We start from the raw sequence: 17,638 nt of genomic DNA on the forward strand, positions 1-17,638 counted from the left end.
TGTTGGTTCAAATTTCAGTTACCACAGTATTATCAACAGTGAATTACCGCATCAAGTGTAAACGTCACTACTAGCTTTTCAGTCCACAAATCACTACCTAAATAACAGATCTGCACCATACTCAGTGACCAATCATATCATCTTTTTCACCGTCTGTGGGTGATCGGTCACTGTGCAATTGTTACTCAGCACACTAACAGACAACAAGGTGTGTGGAGTGTGTGGTTATGTGGCCTCCTTGTCTCACAGTGATAAACCGACATGATACTTTACAAAAATGGAGAATCAAAAGAGACAACTGGCCAACAAAGATGAAAATGCAGCAGAGGTAAAAAGCAATAATGACAGAAATGAGATTCAATCGAGTTACAGAAGAAAGAGCAGACGGAGGACATGATGATACTGCAGCCATTCAAGAGACGGCAGATACACAGCCAGAAGAACTTAGTGAAGGCAAACATAGGGACATAAATGAGGGAAGTGGTTGTGACAAAAAGACAAAGATGTCCCAGAGAAAGTGACATATTGGAGATATTGCATAACTTTGGAGGCCCAAAGGATAAAATGTTGGAAGGCAATCCAAACAGGATGGAGTTGCCAGGACATAGAAAAGATGCTGTCTTCATATTGTAAGTCTCTCAACCAGAAGGCAAGTACTGCTCAAACTTTTCTTGGTAAGTATTTTACCAAGAAATAAAACACTTTAATTCCCAATGTTCATAATGTTTTAAATTACAGTAGTAAATAAATATTAGTTAACACTAGATTTTTCATTTTCTTCCATATGTATAACCAACAGTAAGGGAGTTTTAAATGTTTAATTGTTTAATATTTTTAAAGGTCATGGAACAATTATAATTTTTCTCTTCAATTATTTGTTTTATCTTTGCATGGTCACTTTTATAGTTTATACTACTATGCAAAACAAAGACCATTTATATTTGAAAAAATGAGACAAAGACACTTGTATATTGAGTGGATATTTGAGGATATTAAGGACTTTTTTTGGTTGTGGCAATGGCACTGTGGAAATATTACAAAAAGGGGGGACAGAATAAGAGGAAAAAGTCCTTGTCTTTTAAAGATATATGCAGCTGAAGTTATAAAATTTCTGGGATTATATATGAACCCTTGGTAACCACTATTCTGTCCTGTGTATTAATCTTTCTTTTTTAAAGAAAACAGGAAAACTTATTTTTTATATTAAAATTTTTGTTAAATTATAACTTTCATTTCATAGGAGTTAATTGCAAGGTACCTTTCTGTATTTTTTAAGCATTTGTGCCAATACTTGCCAATCAGAATGCAATTCAGTTTTAGTTCCATTTATCAGCATATCTGTCATTCCTGATAATTAAAGATCATTGCTATCATTCCATCAAAGTCCAGGTGAGCTAAAGAGTTGTTTATACAGCAAAACTTTTAACTTAATTTCTAATATTCACAATGGTTTAAGGAGAAAATGTCTTGGAGGTTCATTTAAGTTGGTGTGTGACTCTCTGTGCTCAATTTAGTAGTTGGCATATGTGGTTTTTGGGAAAACCAATTATACTAAAAATAGAACCAAACATCCACAAGGGGGCAGTTCTTAAAGGTCATTCTGTAATTTGATTTTTGGCAGTTCTGAAGATTCCAAATTTTTGGAAGATTCCATACTTTGAAGAATGGAAGATATAAATTGTGTCTTTTTATCCAAGTTACTATTCAGCATTATTGTTGCATTAATTCATTTTGCTATTTGAAATTAAAGCCAGCATTAGCATATTCACTTAAACAAAAATTTTTGACCACCTTTTCCAATACACTGTATCATTCTACAACTAGAGAAAACTGAGTTATTAAAAAAGAAGTAAGCATTCTTACCATAATGAATTAAGGCTAAACCTTAAAATTCTGCCAAGAATTCTCACTTCTCTGAGAAAGTACATAGAGACTAATTCCCCCAATTCCCTTTCAAATGACAAATAATGACTTGGGTCTCTTTGGGTCTACACATTAGAGACAGCTTATAATTCCCAACCTATTGTTTTGGAGTCCTCATGCCCTAATGTATTTGTCTTGAATTTATAGAGATTTAAAGGGGTTTTTTAATATGGAATTGATAGTCCACACCTGTTTTAACAGGCCAAGCAGGTTTTATTGAGCCCTTTAAACCTCATTCTAAATTGTCTTCCACATAGTATTTGAGGTTCTTTATTTAGCAAGCTACTAAAATATTTACATTGGGGGTTTTACTAACCTTTCACTCTAATATGTAACAATTTCCCAGCTCCAGAAGATCCCTGGTTACTGGAAGGAAATGTATTTGTTTTAACTTCGTTTTTGTTTTTTTTGCAAAGTAAAAGGGCTAAGAAATAAATGAAACTGTGTGTCAGATGGAATTAGGCATAGACTGAGAAATGGGAAACCCAACTCACAACTTGAATATAGAAACAATTATTTAAAAGTAGGAAGCTGTCACCAAAATAGCTTATTTTTTTTAAAACATTAAAGGGAAGGGGAAGAATTTCTGATATAAAGAAGGGCCAACTGTTAGTTCGAGCAATGGAGCCTAGGTGACCAATATTGACTTTCCATCTTGTTTCAATACTTTTCTTCTTAAAGTAGCGATTCTTTTGTCACATATTGTTTGCATTTGACTCCTTCTACCTGGAAAACTCTCTCTCTCTTTTTTTTTTTTTTAAACTCAAAATGAACTACAAAGACTCCTGCTTTCAAATCTGGCATGTACAAATCTTAGAAGTCATGACTCCAATCAACCTGACAACAAGTAAAAAGTTGAGGAAACTGAAAAAACAGTAACTCTTCTTAGATATGTCAGAGAAGTAAGGTCACAGGGCAAACTGTTGACCCCACAGGTGGAGAAACAAGAGAGTTGGCTACAGACACTTACCTGAGTAGAAACCACCAAGCAGAAAGCTATGGAACCAGTACTGGGTTAGGAAAACCTAAACTATAACCAATGACTTGTTAGAGGCTCAGTGTGGACAAACCTGAGAGATGAAAATTCTAAGGCGGCCCAGTCTTCAGAGGAGAGGGACATACACATCCATGTTTTACCTCCAGGACCTCAAACAGGTACTCATACCCTCACATCTGTTGCTTCTAGCAGAGTGAGGGTAAAACTAACTATTGGAACACACACACACACACACACACACACACACACACACACAGCATTTTGTTTTTCTTACCAAGACCTACCCTCAGGAGAAACTATTTTATCAGAGCCTAACCTACCTAGGTAAAAGAAATACCCAATTCCAGTCTATTCTAACCATCCTACTCCACTTAAGAGAGGAGAAAAATCTAAGAAACACTAGCGAAATTCACAGTCTAAAGACAGGCTTACCAAAAGACTAGGACCTAATTAGAGGACTGCAGAATGGTTGCCTCCTCCCAGACATTATTACTATACAATTAAAGATCTCTTTCCCTACAATATCATGTATGACTTTGAAGAAATATTACAAGGCATACTCAAAGGCAAAAAACACAGTTTAAAGAGATCAAATAAGCATCAGGGCTAGAGGAAGATATGACAGAAATGTTGAAATTATCAGACGAGAAATGCATGAAAACTATGATTAATATCGTAAGGGCTCTAATAAAAAAGTAGACAAGATAGAAGAACAGATAGATAATGTAAGCAGAGAGATGGAAATTTTGATGGAATCAGAAAGAAATGCTGAAGATCAAAAACACTGTAACAGAAATGAAGAATGTCTTTGATGGACTCACGTGTAGGTGGAACATGGCGGAATCCCTGAGTTTGAAGACATAAAAATAGAAATCTCCAAACTGAAAAGCACAGCAAAAAACAGACTGGAAAAATATAACCCAGAATGTCCAAGAACCGTGAATAACTAGAAAAAGTATAATACACCTGTAACTGGAATACAGAAGAAAAAAGAGAGAAAGAAACAAAATAAATATCTGAGGCAATAATGACTGAGAGCTTCCCAAATTAATGTCAAAACCTAAACTGCAGGTCCAGGAAGTTCAGTGAACACCAAACAGGATAAATGCCAAAAAAAACCCTCTCAAACCTAGGCATATTTTAAATGCAGAAAAACAAATTAAAAAAAAAACAAACAAACTTGAAAGAAGCCAGAGAAAAAAAATACTTATATACTTTATCTATGAGGAGAAAAAATAAAAATTACGTATGATTATTCCTCAGAAACCATGCAGGCAAGAAGAGTGGAGTGGAATATTTAAAGCACTGAGAGTAGAAAAAAAAACAAAACCAAACCACCAACCTAGAATTCTGTACTCTGCAAAAATTATCCTACACAAGTAAAGGAGAAAGACAGTCACAAACAAACAAAAATTGGGAGAATTTGTAGCCAGTAAACGTAAATTAAAAGAAATGTTAAAAGAAGTTCTTTAGAGAGAAGGAAAATTATTTAGGTCAGAAACTCAGATCTACATTCAAAAAAGAAGAACATCAGAGAATGAAAAAGTGAAGGTTAAAAAAAAAAACTTTTTTCTTTTCTCATTTTTTTTCCCCTAGATGAAAGGTCTCACATATTTAATACTGAACCAACCTAACTGGTACAGAAACAAAGTAACAGAAAAGTAATTTTCCCTGATAAAACATGTCTATTGTTCAAGCATAGTGATATCTACAGAGTGATATGATACAAGCAAGTGACCTTTATGCAGTATAAATAGTTATACCATCTCATGTGTGATTCCTTATAGACCCATGTTCTTGGTTCTTCTCTAATGTCTCTTGTTGGAGTTGTACTTGATTTTAGTACCAGTTTTCATCCAAATCCACTGGGGAATGGGACAATTCTGCTCTTGTTTTCTTGCCCAGGAATCGCTTGATCTTGAAAATCCTGGGAGAAGACATGGTGAGGAATAGTCAACTGTGAAAGCTGTAATGGTAGAGAAAAGGAGAGCTTTTTTTTCTTGTTCTTAATTGATCAAAAAATTATAGTCTGGGGGCACCTGGGTGGCTCAGTCAGTTAAGCATCTGATTTGATTTCAGCTTGGGTCATGATCTCATAGTCCTGAGATTGAGCCTCATGTCGGCCTCCAGGCTGGTCATGGAGCCTGCTTGGGATTCTCTTTCTTCCTCTCCCTCTGCCCCTCTACCTGCTCACACTCTTGCTCTCTCTCTCAAAAAACAAACAAACAAACAAACAAAAAAAACCCCATAGGCTGTTCAATAAGTAGTAACAACAATGTATTCGATCACATATACTATATATATAAATATGATTATGTTTAAATAAAATATAATTGATGATAGCAATGATACAGGGAACAAGAGAGAGGAATTAGGAATATTTTGTGATTCTGAGCTGCCTATACTACCAATGCAGTGGTATAGTGTTACTAAAGGAGACTTAGATCAATTGTAAACATATATCGTTACTAAAGGAGACTTAGATCAATTGTAAACATATATTGCAAATTTCAGGGTGACCACTAAAAAAACCCAAAAAAAGTACAATTGCTATCCTAAGAAAGGAGGGAAAACGGAATCATCTAAAATCTTCAAAGCTACAAAGGGGAGAAAAAGTGAGAATGTAAAAAATACAGTAAATAATATAGTAAAAAATACAGTAGCTTTTAATTGAACTGTATCAATAATCATTATACATTGCAATAGTCTAGAAACACTGATTAAAAGATAGAAGTTGTCAGAGGGAATCAAAAAATAAGACCCAGCTATATGTTATCTACAAGAAACCTATTTTTAATATTAAGAAGCATAGATTAAAAATAAAAGCATGAAGAAAGTTATAGCAGGGTTACATGATACTTATTAATGCACATGTGCCTAATAGCAGCAGCACATAAAAATACATGAAGCAAAAACTGATGGAACTTAAGGAGAAACTGAAATAGATTACAGTTGGAGACTTTACTACCACTCCAAAGTAAATAACAGATTCAGCAGACAGAAAATCAGTATGGACATAGTAGAACTTAATAGTACCATTAATCAACTGGATGCAATTGACATCCATAGACTACTTCATCCAACAATAACAAAATACAAACTCTTCTCAACCTCACATGGAACATTCACTAAGCTAGATCACATTCTGGGCCATAAAATACCTTAACAACTTTAAAAGAAAATAAATTAATTGTTGTCAAACTACAATGGAATTAAACTAGAAATCAAGCAAAAAAGCTGGAAAATTCCAGAATGCTTGGAGATAAAGCATTACATTTCTAAATAACATGTGAGTCAAAGAAGAAATCTCAACATAGATGAAAAATATCTTGAACTACATAAACATAAAAAATAACTTCTCAAAACTTGTGGCATGAAGCAAAAGTAGTGCTTAGGTGAAAATTTACTACATTGAATGAATATAATAGAGAGGAAGAAAGATCTAAACTTATTTATCTAAGATCTCACCTTAGAAAATTAAAAAAGGAAATCATATTAAATATAAATTAGGTAGAAGAAAGAAACTAATTAAAATTAAAACTGATTAATGAAATTGAAAATAGGAGATCAATAAAGTAAACCAATAAAACAAACAAAAAAAACTAGTGTTTGTAAAGATCAATAAAATAGATGAGCCACTAACCTGGCTAACTAAGAAAATAACAGAGAGGACATAAATCACTAATATCAGAAATGGAAGAGGGGAAATCATTACTGGACATTAAAAGGATAATAAAATAATATTATGGAAAACTCTATGCCCATACATTTGATAACCTAGATGAAATGGACCAATTCCTTGAAAGATATAATCTGCTAAAACATAAGAAGAAGAGTCAATCTGAATAAGCCAATTAAAGAAATTAAAACAATAGCAACTTTCTTTTATTAAGATTTATGAATTTATTTATTTTAGAGAGTAAGAAAATGTGTTTGAATGGGGGGAGGGGGGGAGGGACAGAGAAAGAATCCTCAAGCAGACTCTACACTGATTGCAGAGCCTGACACAGGGCTTGATCCCAAAACCCTGAGATCATGACCTGAGCTGAAATCAAGAGTCAGATGCTCAGCCAACGGAGACACCCAGGTGCCCCAGTAATTAATTACTTTCTGAAACAAAAAGCACCAGGCCCAGATGAGTTCACTGATGAATTCTACCAAACATTTAAGGGTGAAATTCTATCAATTCTCTACAATTTCTTTCAGGAGATAGAAGCAGAGGTGATACTTTCTAAGTAATTCCTTGAAACAGCATTACCCTAATACTTCAACCAACAAAGAAAAGAGATCATTATCTCTCATAAACATAGATGCAAGGCTCAATAAAATATCAGTAAGTCTAATCCAATAATATATAAAAAGAATTATACACCATGATCAAGTGGGATTTATCCTAGGTATGTAAGGCTGGTTCAGCATTTGACAATCAATTAATGTAATCAGGGTACCTGGGTGGCTTAGTTAGTTAAGCATCCAACTCTTGCTTTCAGCTCAGATTGCGATCTTGGGGTCATGAGATTGAGCTCCCTGTTGGGCTCCATGTTCAGTGAGGAGTCTGCTTGAGACTGCTTCTCCCTTTCCTTCTGCCCCTCCCCACTCCCTGTACTCTTTCTCTAAAATAAATAAATGTATCTTTTTTGTTCTAAAGAAAATAAATTAACGTAATCTACCATAGTTACAGACTAAATAAGAAAAAATCATGATTATATCTAGAGATACAGAAAACACATTGACAAAATCCAATACCAATTCTTGATAAAAATCCTCAGGAATTTAAGAATAGAGGGGAATGTCTCAACTTGATAACGAACATCTACAAAAACCCTACAGCCAACATACTTAATGGTGAGAAACTTAGCTCTTTTGCCGCAAGATAAAAACAAGTCAAAGATGTCCCCTCTCACCATTGCTTTCAGCATCCTACTGGAAGTCCTAGCTATGGAACAAGACAAAAAAAGGAAATAAAAATTATACAGATTGGGATGCCTGAGTGGCTCAGTTGGTTAAGTGTCCAACTCTTGATTTTAGCTCAGGTCATGATCTCAGAGTTGTTAGATTGAGCTCCACATCAGGCTCTATACTTGGTGGGGAGTCTGCCTGAGATTCTCTCTCTCCTTCTGCCCCTCCCCATTCCAAGCTGGCTCACATTCTCTCTCAAATACATAAATCTAAAAAAAAAAAAAAAAAAGTTAAAAAATTAAAGAAGATACGCAGATTGGAAAGGAAGAAATTAAACTGTCCTTCCTCACAGATGACATGATCATATATGTAGAAAATTCAAAAGAATTGAAAAAAAAAAAACCCTCTTGAAACTAATAAGTGACTATAGCAAGGATGCAGGATACAAGGTTAATATCAAAACTCAATCACTTTCCTATTTCTAGCAATAAGCAAGTGGAATTAGAAATTAAAAACACATCACCAGTTACATTAGTAGCCCTCCAAAAATGAAATAATTACAAATCTACCAAAATATATATAAAATCAATATATGAAGAAAATTATAATAAACTTTGATAAAAACTTTAGTGAACAAAATCTAAAAAGAATTAAATAGGGAGAGATCGATGTTCATGGGTAGGAAGACTCCATATTGTCAAGGTGTTCTTCCTAACTTGATTTATAGTTTCAACATAATCCCAGTCAAAATCCCAGCAAGTTATTTTATGGATATCAGCACACTGATTCTAAAGTTTATACAGAAAAAATACAGAGAATACCTAACTCAATAATGAAGAAGAATAAAGTCCAAGAACTGATACTACCCAATTTCAAGATATTCTATAAAGCTACAGTATCAAGAGTATAGTATTGGCAAAAGAATAAACAAGTAGTTCTGTGGAACAGAGGAGAGAGCCCAAAACTAGACCCACATAAATATGATCAACTTACCTGTGACTATGAGGAAAGGCAATACAATAGAGAAAAGATAAGATTTTTTCAACAAATGGTGCTGGAACACCTAACTCAAAATGGATCACAGATTTAAATGTAAAACACAGAACTGTATAACTTGTAGAAGATAACATAGTAAAAAAACCTAGATGACCTCCGGTATGATGTCGACTTTTTAGATACAACACCAAAGGTGCAATCAGTGAAAGAAAAACTGATAAGGTGGACTGCATTTAAATTTAAAACTTCTGCTCTGCAAAAGAAAATGTCAAAAGAATAAAAAGACAAGCCACAGACTAGGAGAAAATATTTGCAAAACAAGACATATCTGAAAAAGGACTAGTATCCAAAATACACAAAGAACTCTTCAAAGTCATAAGAACCCATAAGAAAACAAACAGCCTAATTAGAAGATGCACAGAAGACCTGAACAGACACCCCACCAAAGAAGATAGACAAATGGAAAATTAGTATATGGAAAGACATTTAATAGCATGTATCATCAGGGAAATGCATATTAAAGCAACGAGATACCACTAAACATCTATACTAGAATGGTCAAATTCCCAAACACTAGACAATGCAAAGTGCCTCGAAGCTTGCAGAGAAACAGGAACTTTCCTTCACTGTGGTAGAAATGCAAAAAAGACAGCTACTCTGTAAGACAGCTTGATGGTTTCTTATAAAACTAAACATACTCGCATAAGATCCCTTGTATTTACCCAAAAACCTGCACAAGGATGTTTATAGCAGCCTCATTCATGATTGCCAAAGCATGGAGGCAGTCAAGTCTGTCAGTAGGTATATCCAGATAATGGAATATTATTCTGCCCTAAAATGAAATGAAATATCAAGCTATGAAAATACATGGCTCCATGTCTTTAAAAGGAAATTTAAATGCATATTACTAAGTAAAAACAGCCAATCTGAAAAGATTACATACTCTATGATTCTAGCAATGTGGCATTTAGAAAAGGCAAAACTACAGAAACAGTAAAAAGGTCATTGTTGCCTGGGAGTAGGAAGAAGGAGCAGATGACTAAGGGTTCGCCAAAGGTGAAACTTCATATAAATCATTGAGTTTGGGTGATAATGATATGCTGATTATAAAAAAGGTACTACTCTGGTGTGGAATGTTGACAGTTGGGGGGAGGCTATGTGTATGGGAGTGCAAGGAGTTTATTGGGACTGTACCTTCTGCTCAATTTTATTATGAACTAAAAACTGCCCTAAAATATAAGGTACATTAGTTTAAAAAAAAATTAGAATAGCACATGCTCTGAGACTGACCTCTTGGGGTCATGTGTGAAAACAAACCTCTTAAATAAGGAAAGACATGGTTGGAGGACTTAGTAGGGGTCTACTTTCTATCTACCACACCATGGCCCTGCAACTTACATGAAGAAACTCTGCAAGGAAGAAAGGGAGACCGAAGAACCCTCACCTATTAAACATAAGGATTTAAACAAAGAAAAACCACTCAGCTTCTAGAAATACTATTTCCCTTGATGAGATTTGCTCATCAAGACCTATCAGTTAGCTACCACTATTTGAAAAGGCTTTCAAATAAATAAATGGACACTCACAGAATATACAACTTTTTTGTTCTATTAGCCTCACCTTTAAAACACAAATACCCTCAAAAGCATCCTAAGTCATGAAGTGGGGAACACAACAAGGTATTTGTACAACCCTGTTCATAAAAGCGTTATTCAACACAGTGAAAGGTGGAAGCAACCGAAGTGGACAAATGAATAAATGCAATGTGATATGTCCATATAATGCAACACTGAGCTTTAGAAAGTAAGGAAACTCTGACATATACTGCAAGATGATGAACTGTGAAGACACAGTAAGTGAAATAAGGCAGTTGCACTCTATGATTTCACTCACGAGGTACTTAGAGTTGTCACATTCATAGAGACAAAGGTTGCTTGGGACTGGGAGGAGGGAAGAATAGAAGTTTTTGTTGAATGGCTTCATAGTTTCAGTTTTGCAAGATGCAAAATGTTCTGTGGAGGGATGGTGATGATGACCGCGTCATAATGGGATTGTACATAAGGCCACTGAATGGTAAACTCAAAAATGGTAAATGTTAAGTTATGTGTATTTTACCACAATTTTAAAAAATAAATCATTTTTAAGAGCATCTTAAATTTATGTGGGATTCTCAAGAAGCTGTATTTAAAGAAATGATTCATGTTTTGTGTTCCATGATCCTTAGAGACTGAAGTAAGAGATCAATGAGACATGAGTAATGAACACATCTGAAGACACCTAAGTTTCACACAAATATAGGGATTTTATTGGCACATGACATTTTCTTACAGTAATAAATAGAATGTAATATTAACAGTTTGGAGTTGGGAAGGTGTGTGTCCTTGATAGGAGAGGTCAGATTTCATGGTACCATTTTCCAAGAGGGAACCTGTGTGCTGGCAGGGAATCGTACAGAGGTGCAAATCTTTGTGAGCCCCCATGCTTCTCCCCACACCATCAAGGTAATTTGTAACTTCTGGTTAATAGCCCCCCCCCCAGTTTTTTTCCTTCAGTTTTGCCATATCATAAAAAGAGCTAGTGCCATAAAAAACCAACATTTCACATATAAAATTCTTTTAATACAAATATAATTCATAATAGAATCATCTTAAAATACAGCCATTTATGAGTTTGAAATATTAAAATAAATATTTCCTAGAGAAAATTTTACTTACATTACAAACTTATAACACAGAGCATATAAAATGAACTGATTAACTCTTCCCTGTATCTCCCATTATCTGTCCCACTCAGTCTACACTAGGAGGAAAGGCCTACAGTTAGCCTGAAACTGCACTGACATTACCCTATACGTACCCCACATCTTTGGATTTCATGTACATCTACCTGCAGTGCCCCCAGGCTATATGCTTACATATTCTTCCCAGAGTCTCTGGGGGCAAGAAGGATTTCCTGTGCCAATTTTCATTAAAGCATTTTTTTCTAGCTATCCTTCTGTTCAAAGGTCTTATGAGCCTGTTACTTTCTGGAAACTGGGGAGTCATGTCAACTTCTGCATCAAGGCAATTATCCTGTCCCCAACATGGGACTGTAACAGCCCTCTTCCTGGGTAAGGGATGTATACTAATTGCCTGAATTATTTGGATTTTTGGTAAAGCAGTGAATGGTATTAACACAGATTTTCCAGATCAGGAAGTTCTCTCTCCTGATACTTAGATGTTACACGGTTTATATTGTGATGAGCTGACTTGTGACTTTTGCAGTACTCTAATACTTGCTTTGAAATAGAACAGTCCGAATACGTAAGGGACAACAAAGTTGTATTTTTAAGTATCTGGGGAGAGTAGAGGCAAAGTGATGTAAACTTACATAAACCACTGAAGTTTCCAATCACCTTTACTTAATCATATCTCGAAGTAGTATGATTACAGTTCTCCTCCAATAATACAAATTAGCAAGTCTCACTAAACAGTACGTTGAACAATTACACTGGCTGACATGGATAGCCACCCTTCCAATTACTACCAAGGGGAAAAAGTTTTCAGGAAGATCTGACTTGCAAACACAAGTGGTAAATCTTCAAGGCTTTGAAGTACCTTTCACACAATTTGACCACTGCCAGGAAGCCACTTATCCAGACCCATCTGAGCGTCCTTAATTCCGCTTCTCAAAAATTTTCCTTTTAAAAATAAACATTACTCATCCTTGTGGCAGAAAGAAGGGGCAGAAACTGGGTTCTCCTCCAATTTCATGAGCAGCCAGCCCATGCCAGTATCTGGAGTGTTCTCTAAAGCCTTGTTTCTTGCACTTCTTCTTCCGTCTCCTCCTTCAGAGCAGCAATTTGAGAGCGAGACTTGTGCTTGCTCGAGTTCCGGTGCGGGAAGAACCTCAGCCGGTCCGAGGGGCTGATGGCCTGCCGGAAGAGGCTCTTCTCGCTCAGCAGCTTCTGGAGGGAATCATACTGCCGCACCTTGTTTTCCTCTATGACCTAGGGAAGTGGCCATTAGTGAGGTCTTGGGCAGAAGGCAGGGTGGAGCAGAGCAAGGACAGAAAGTGGCAGAGGCTCAAAGGAAGATAAAAGCCAAAAAGCAAACAAGGTGTCCACAGGCTGGCAGGCTGGATAGTCAGAGATCTCATTTCCCTGTGGAGTCCTCTTGTTTCTGGAGCTTCTCCATTTGTGAAATTAGCTATAATTGTCTACTTAGCAGCTGGAAGAGTTTTGTTTGGTTGGTTTTTAACTGGTATAGGACTGAGCAATGTGCTTCTTCAGAGAACTTTAAAGGAACTAACATTGCTTGGTAAGCCAGAACAATCTCTGACAGATCCTCATTTATGACCTTAAAAATGAATGTAAATCCGCAGCATGAGAAAGAGCTGAGCCTCTCCAACAGGGGGCTTGAAGCTTAGCAGTCCCAAATGGGTCATGATGTGCCTGAGTTTAACAGGCCTCCCTGACACGTTCAAGTGGGGGAAACCCAAGGCCAGATGATAGAGGGGCTTTACCCAATCTCTTGAACCTGGCCACAGCCACGCAAGAGGCTGTGGGCTGGCCCCCTGATTTGTCACTTGATGCTTATTGGTAATAACAATCCTTCAGTAGGAAAAGCATTTACCTCCAGGAGTCTCAGAAGCCTTAATAAAAAGGACGAGCTACAACATCCCCAGAACTTCCTTGTGACTAAACCCGAGGGAATATGTAAACATCACATTAAAGAGTCTGTGACAGTTTTAAAAGCGTGGTAAGAAAGTGGATGGGAGAGGCACTTAACCTGAGCTCCAAACAATGACCAGAAGAATGAAATGAGTCTTTCAAACTACTGCATTAAAACCACACATCGGATTGCAAGACAATGCAGGCCTGTGCTGGACCCCATCCAAGGGAGACTTAGTTATTAAAAAGCATCAGGACTTAGACTTTATCATGACTTGATCCCCAAATAAAGGATTCAAATGTATAGATGTTTCAATTTATTAATGTAACTTAATAATATGCTGCTATTTTAGATTTACTAGATTCCAACCACAAGCTCAAACTTGCACAGCTCTTTTGAGCAAAGCTGGATGGATGTGTGATACTTATTTTAAGGAATAACCTGTACATTGTTGTGTTGTGATTTGCAGGAACTCCTATGTAAGATGTGGTTAACAAGAATTAAAGGAGAAATGAGATCTTAAGCAAATTATAAGCTCACCAAAAATCGCTGACATTCCAACATAGCTTCTATCCTGTGTTCAGAGAGGATTACTGTGCAATCTGCAAATGCTTGTTTTAGGGTTCTTCGAATGATTTGATATGTTCTAGAAAAGAAAGAAAATACCACAGTAACATCATAGATTCTCAATAATCTGCCCTTACCTTTGATGATGTACTTATTTTCCTACTGATTTGGTTCTTTAAATTACTTCTCTTTCTTAAATAATTCTATTAACATAGTCCTGACATAGAGTCAGCCACAATCAGCTTTTCAACCATGGGGTAGATCCTAAGTTTCCATAAACAAATAGGACAGATACTTTGAAGAAAATTTCACAAGTCAATACATTTTATTATCATGTGGAATCATGAGTGGTTCTTTTTGTGCTATAAAAATTTCTTATTGTATAAATAGCATAGAAAGGAAAATCGTAAGAATCAGATTTGCCTATGTAACTAAATATTTCCTCATGCGTTGACAAGGGGGTAAATTTGTATGAAATTCCAAAAATTACACATAGAAGAGAACACAGGGTTCTTATACCAGGAAATAAGCACTTGTGCTCATGTCAAATAATGACTTTTCTACTGGGCAATCATTTCATATCCTGTGGGGGGAGGGGTGGCCTCCCCTTGCAGACATGACCGCCTAATGAGAATTTGTGTCAGTATGAGGTAAACATCAAAGATTCTGCTCCCAGGGGCACCTGGGTGGCTCAGTGGGTTAAGCCGCTGCCTTCGGCTCAGGTCATGATCTCAGGGTCCTGGGATCGAGTCCCGCATCGGGCTCTCTGCTCAGCAGGGAGCCTGCTTCCCTCTCTCTCTCTGCCTGCCTCTCTGTCTACTTGTGATCTCTCTGTGTCAAATAAATAAATAAAATCTTAAAAAAAAAAAAAAAAAGATTCTGCTCCCATCCTGGTATTCAATAGCAGGAATTCTGAAACTCACATTGGATCCAAATGAGCACTGGGTTCATCAAGCAGCAAGATCTTTGCCTTACTGAGAACAGATCTGGCCAAGCACATCAACTGCTTGTGGCCATGGCTTAGGACGCAACCCCCATCCACCAGGACAAAATCAAGCTTCCCAGGAAACTGCTCTATCACAGATCTGAGTCCAACCTGCAGAAAAGAAAGAGGGAAAACACTGTGCTTAGAAGGGCAATTTAGATACCAGAAGGTTAAAGACACTTGAGAGGTCAAAAGTTTCGATTTCATATCAACGACCCACCACTCTTGCTCTTTGGGTTTGACTGAACCAAAATCTACATATAATCATGGCAGCTCTAAAGGATAAACCTATGACTGGGTTCAGTTCCATATTTCATTCAGGAAATTTTCAGTGAGTGTTTATTCTGTGCCAGGTGCTCCAAGTAGGGATCAAAAAAATGATAAATGGCACATGGCCCCTGCAAGGCTCAGGATGTATAAAGACATACACAACTAATTACAATCAAATATGCTAGAAAAGATAATATGTATATAATGCAGTTATGTGTATATTACAACAGATTCTTTTATTCTACCTTCCATTCCCTACTCTGTCATAACAGAGTGTTAAAGGTAAGAGAAAAGAATTGGGGAGCTTCCTCAATTCATAAAAACTTTTTTTTTTTTAAAGAAACTGATGAAACTATGAAGTAAAAAAAAAAAGAAGTTAACATAGTGGTATATAACTATGAGATTTAAAGGTACTTAGATCTTGAGGTGGAATATGCAAGTTGTGTTAGGGCCAACAGCTTATTTTTTCAAGCTAGATGGGAAATAATAAGGTGAAAATGTGAACAAGATATAGAAATAAATTCTTTCAAGGTAAGACAAAAATGATTAAAAGCTTTGTCTTTTATCACTTATTCAGATAAGTATGCATTAATACTTTTTTCATCAAATATTCCTGAGTGTCTGAGGGCCAAAGAGATACATGGATAATTGTTCCTACCCTTGGGGAATCTGGGATTTAGTATTGGGAAAGAAGATATAATACTAATTGTAATACAGGCAGAATGGGATTATGGTTTTAGGACAGAGTCCCAAGTTCAGTGATGAATTCACAGATGGCCCATATCATCATGTTTGATCAGCAAACACTGTATGTCCATGATAGGTACTGCAGGTGATACTTCTTTCCTTGACTGGGCTCTCATTAAAGCAATCTCACTTTGTGAGAATTCATTAATTTTGAAAAGAGTTTCTGAGATAGTAGGGAAGGTAAACATATTAATTAGACAAGGTAGATTACTCTGATGTATCTTAGAAGACTCAAATGTAAAACTGCTTTCAGATTCAAGGATCTGAGAATGTGAATAGAGACATTGGGGAGGAATCAGAGGACCTGTGTTCTTTCTTCTCATCTTCATCTTTTTGCTTTTTCTTGGATTCAGTCTGTGAACTTGCTATGGTCTCTCCCATCACCTACCTCCAGGTTGTACTTTAGCTATTATTCCATATCTACCCTCTTTGTAGAGATCTCCAAAAAAATTAGGATGCGCCTGTTGTCACCACTGCCTCACAAAAAAGAACATTTTTTCCTTCTTTGAACATATATTCCTTGGCTTATGATAAGCCACATACTCTATGACCACTTATTATCATGTGTGAGAACCTCTCCCTCTTCCTGTCTCTTGAATATCAGTCTTCCTCACCCCTAACAGTCCAAATTCTCCTTCTGAGAACTTATTCCTTTTTAGGGTATCAATAACCACTGATAAGCTAATGATTTTTCAAATCTTTATCTCTAGTCCCGGCCATATTCCGAATACTTCTTAAATCCTTCACTGGCTAGCCCCATTTTGGAGCCATCATTATCCCTTAAGCTTCACACGGTAAATCCCAAGGGGTCGATCCCTCAATTGACCACACAAACACCCCAGGGATCCTTCTAAAATACAGAGTTGACCACCTCATTTCTCTGTTTGAAACCTCTTCCTGACAGAATAAAAACCAAGCTCTAAATGGCATCCAGAATCAAGTCCCCTCCACCCTTGCTTCCAGCACCAGCAAACAGCCTGTAGTTCCCTATACACTTCGACATACCCTTCTAAATATCCCTGATCATCCTCTAGGGCAGTCAGGCACGTAGCCATGGTAGTATCTGTGTAAGTTTTCCCTGTTAGACTGCTTCCCAAGGGTAAAAACACATGTTCTTTAGCTCTATGTCCCTCATGCCAATACTGGGTGTACTGTCAGCCTCAACATTTGTTTACTTGTTCAACAAGTATGTACTGAGACCCTATACTGACGGCCCCAAAAAAACTCCAAACATGTTTTGATGAACATAACAATGAATCCAAACTTAGGAATGATACCTGCTAAGTGAACAAGGGCTGATTTTGTTCTGCCAATATAGAATGCAGTCTAAGACAAGCCACTTCCCCTGTGTGCTCTCTTTTTCTCATTATTTTTTAAAGATTTTATTTATTTATTTGACAGACAGAGGTCACAAGTAGGCAGAGAAGCAGGCAGAGAGAGAGGAGGAAGCAGGGTCCCTGCTGAGCAGACAGCCCGATGTGGGGCTCAATCCCAGGACCCCAAGACCATGACAAGAGCTGAAGGCAGAGGCCTTAACCCACTGAGCCACCCAGGCACCCCTCTTTATCTCATCGTTGAAACTCTACAAAATCTCTTAAAAAC

At 36.7% G+C, this 17,638-nt stretch overlaps 1 protein-coding gene and 1 pseudogene across 2 annotated transcripts in view; both read right to left on the reverse strand.

Annotated features, from left to right (window-relative positions):
* Positions 1-4,701: 4,701 nt before the first annotated feature.
* On the reverse strand, positions 4,702-4,861 carry LOC116872366 (annotated as a pseudogene).
* Positions 4,862-12,118: 7,257 nt separating this feature from the next.
* Positions 12,119-17,638, reverse strand: part of CFTR (CF transmembrane conductance regulator) — a 162,929-nt gene continuing 157,409 nt past the window's right edge. For both annotated transcript variants that reach the window (XM_032870720.1, XM_032870712.1), the window contains exons 25-27: positions 14,958-15,130; positions 14,008-14,113; positions 12,119-12,803 (exon numbers count right to left, since the gene is read on the reverse strand). In XM_032870720.1, the coding sequence (XP_032726611.1) occupies positions 12,603-12,803; positions 14,008-14,113; positions 14,958-15,130 (480 nt within the window). In that variant the 3' untranslated portion in view covers positions 12,119-12,602. The remainder of the gene's footprint in view (positions 12,804-14,007; positions 14,114-14,957; positions 15,131-17,638) is intronic.

The sequence above is a fragment of the Lontra canadensis genome, unplaced genomic scaffold (assembly GCF_010015895.1).
Source record: "Lontra canadensis isolate GAN:19392208 unplaced genomic scaffold, GSC_riverotter_1.0 scaffold2, whole genome shotgun sequence".
Taxonomy (NCBI): Eukaryota; Metazoa; Chordata; class Mammalia; order Carnivora; family Mustelidae; genus Lontra; species Lontra canadensis.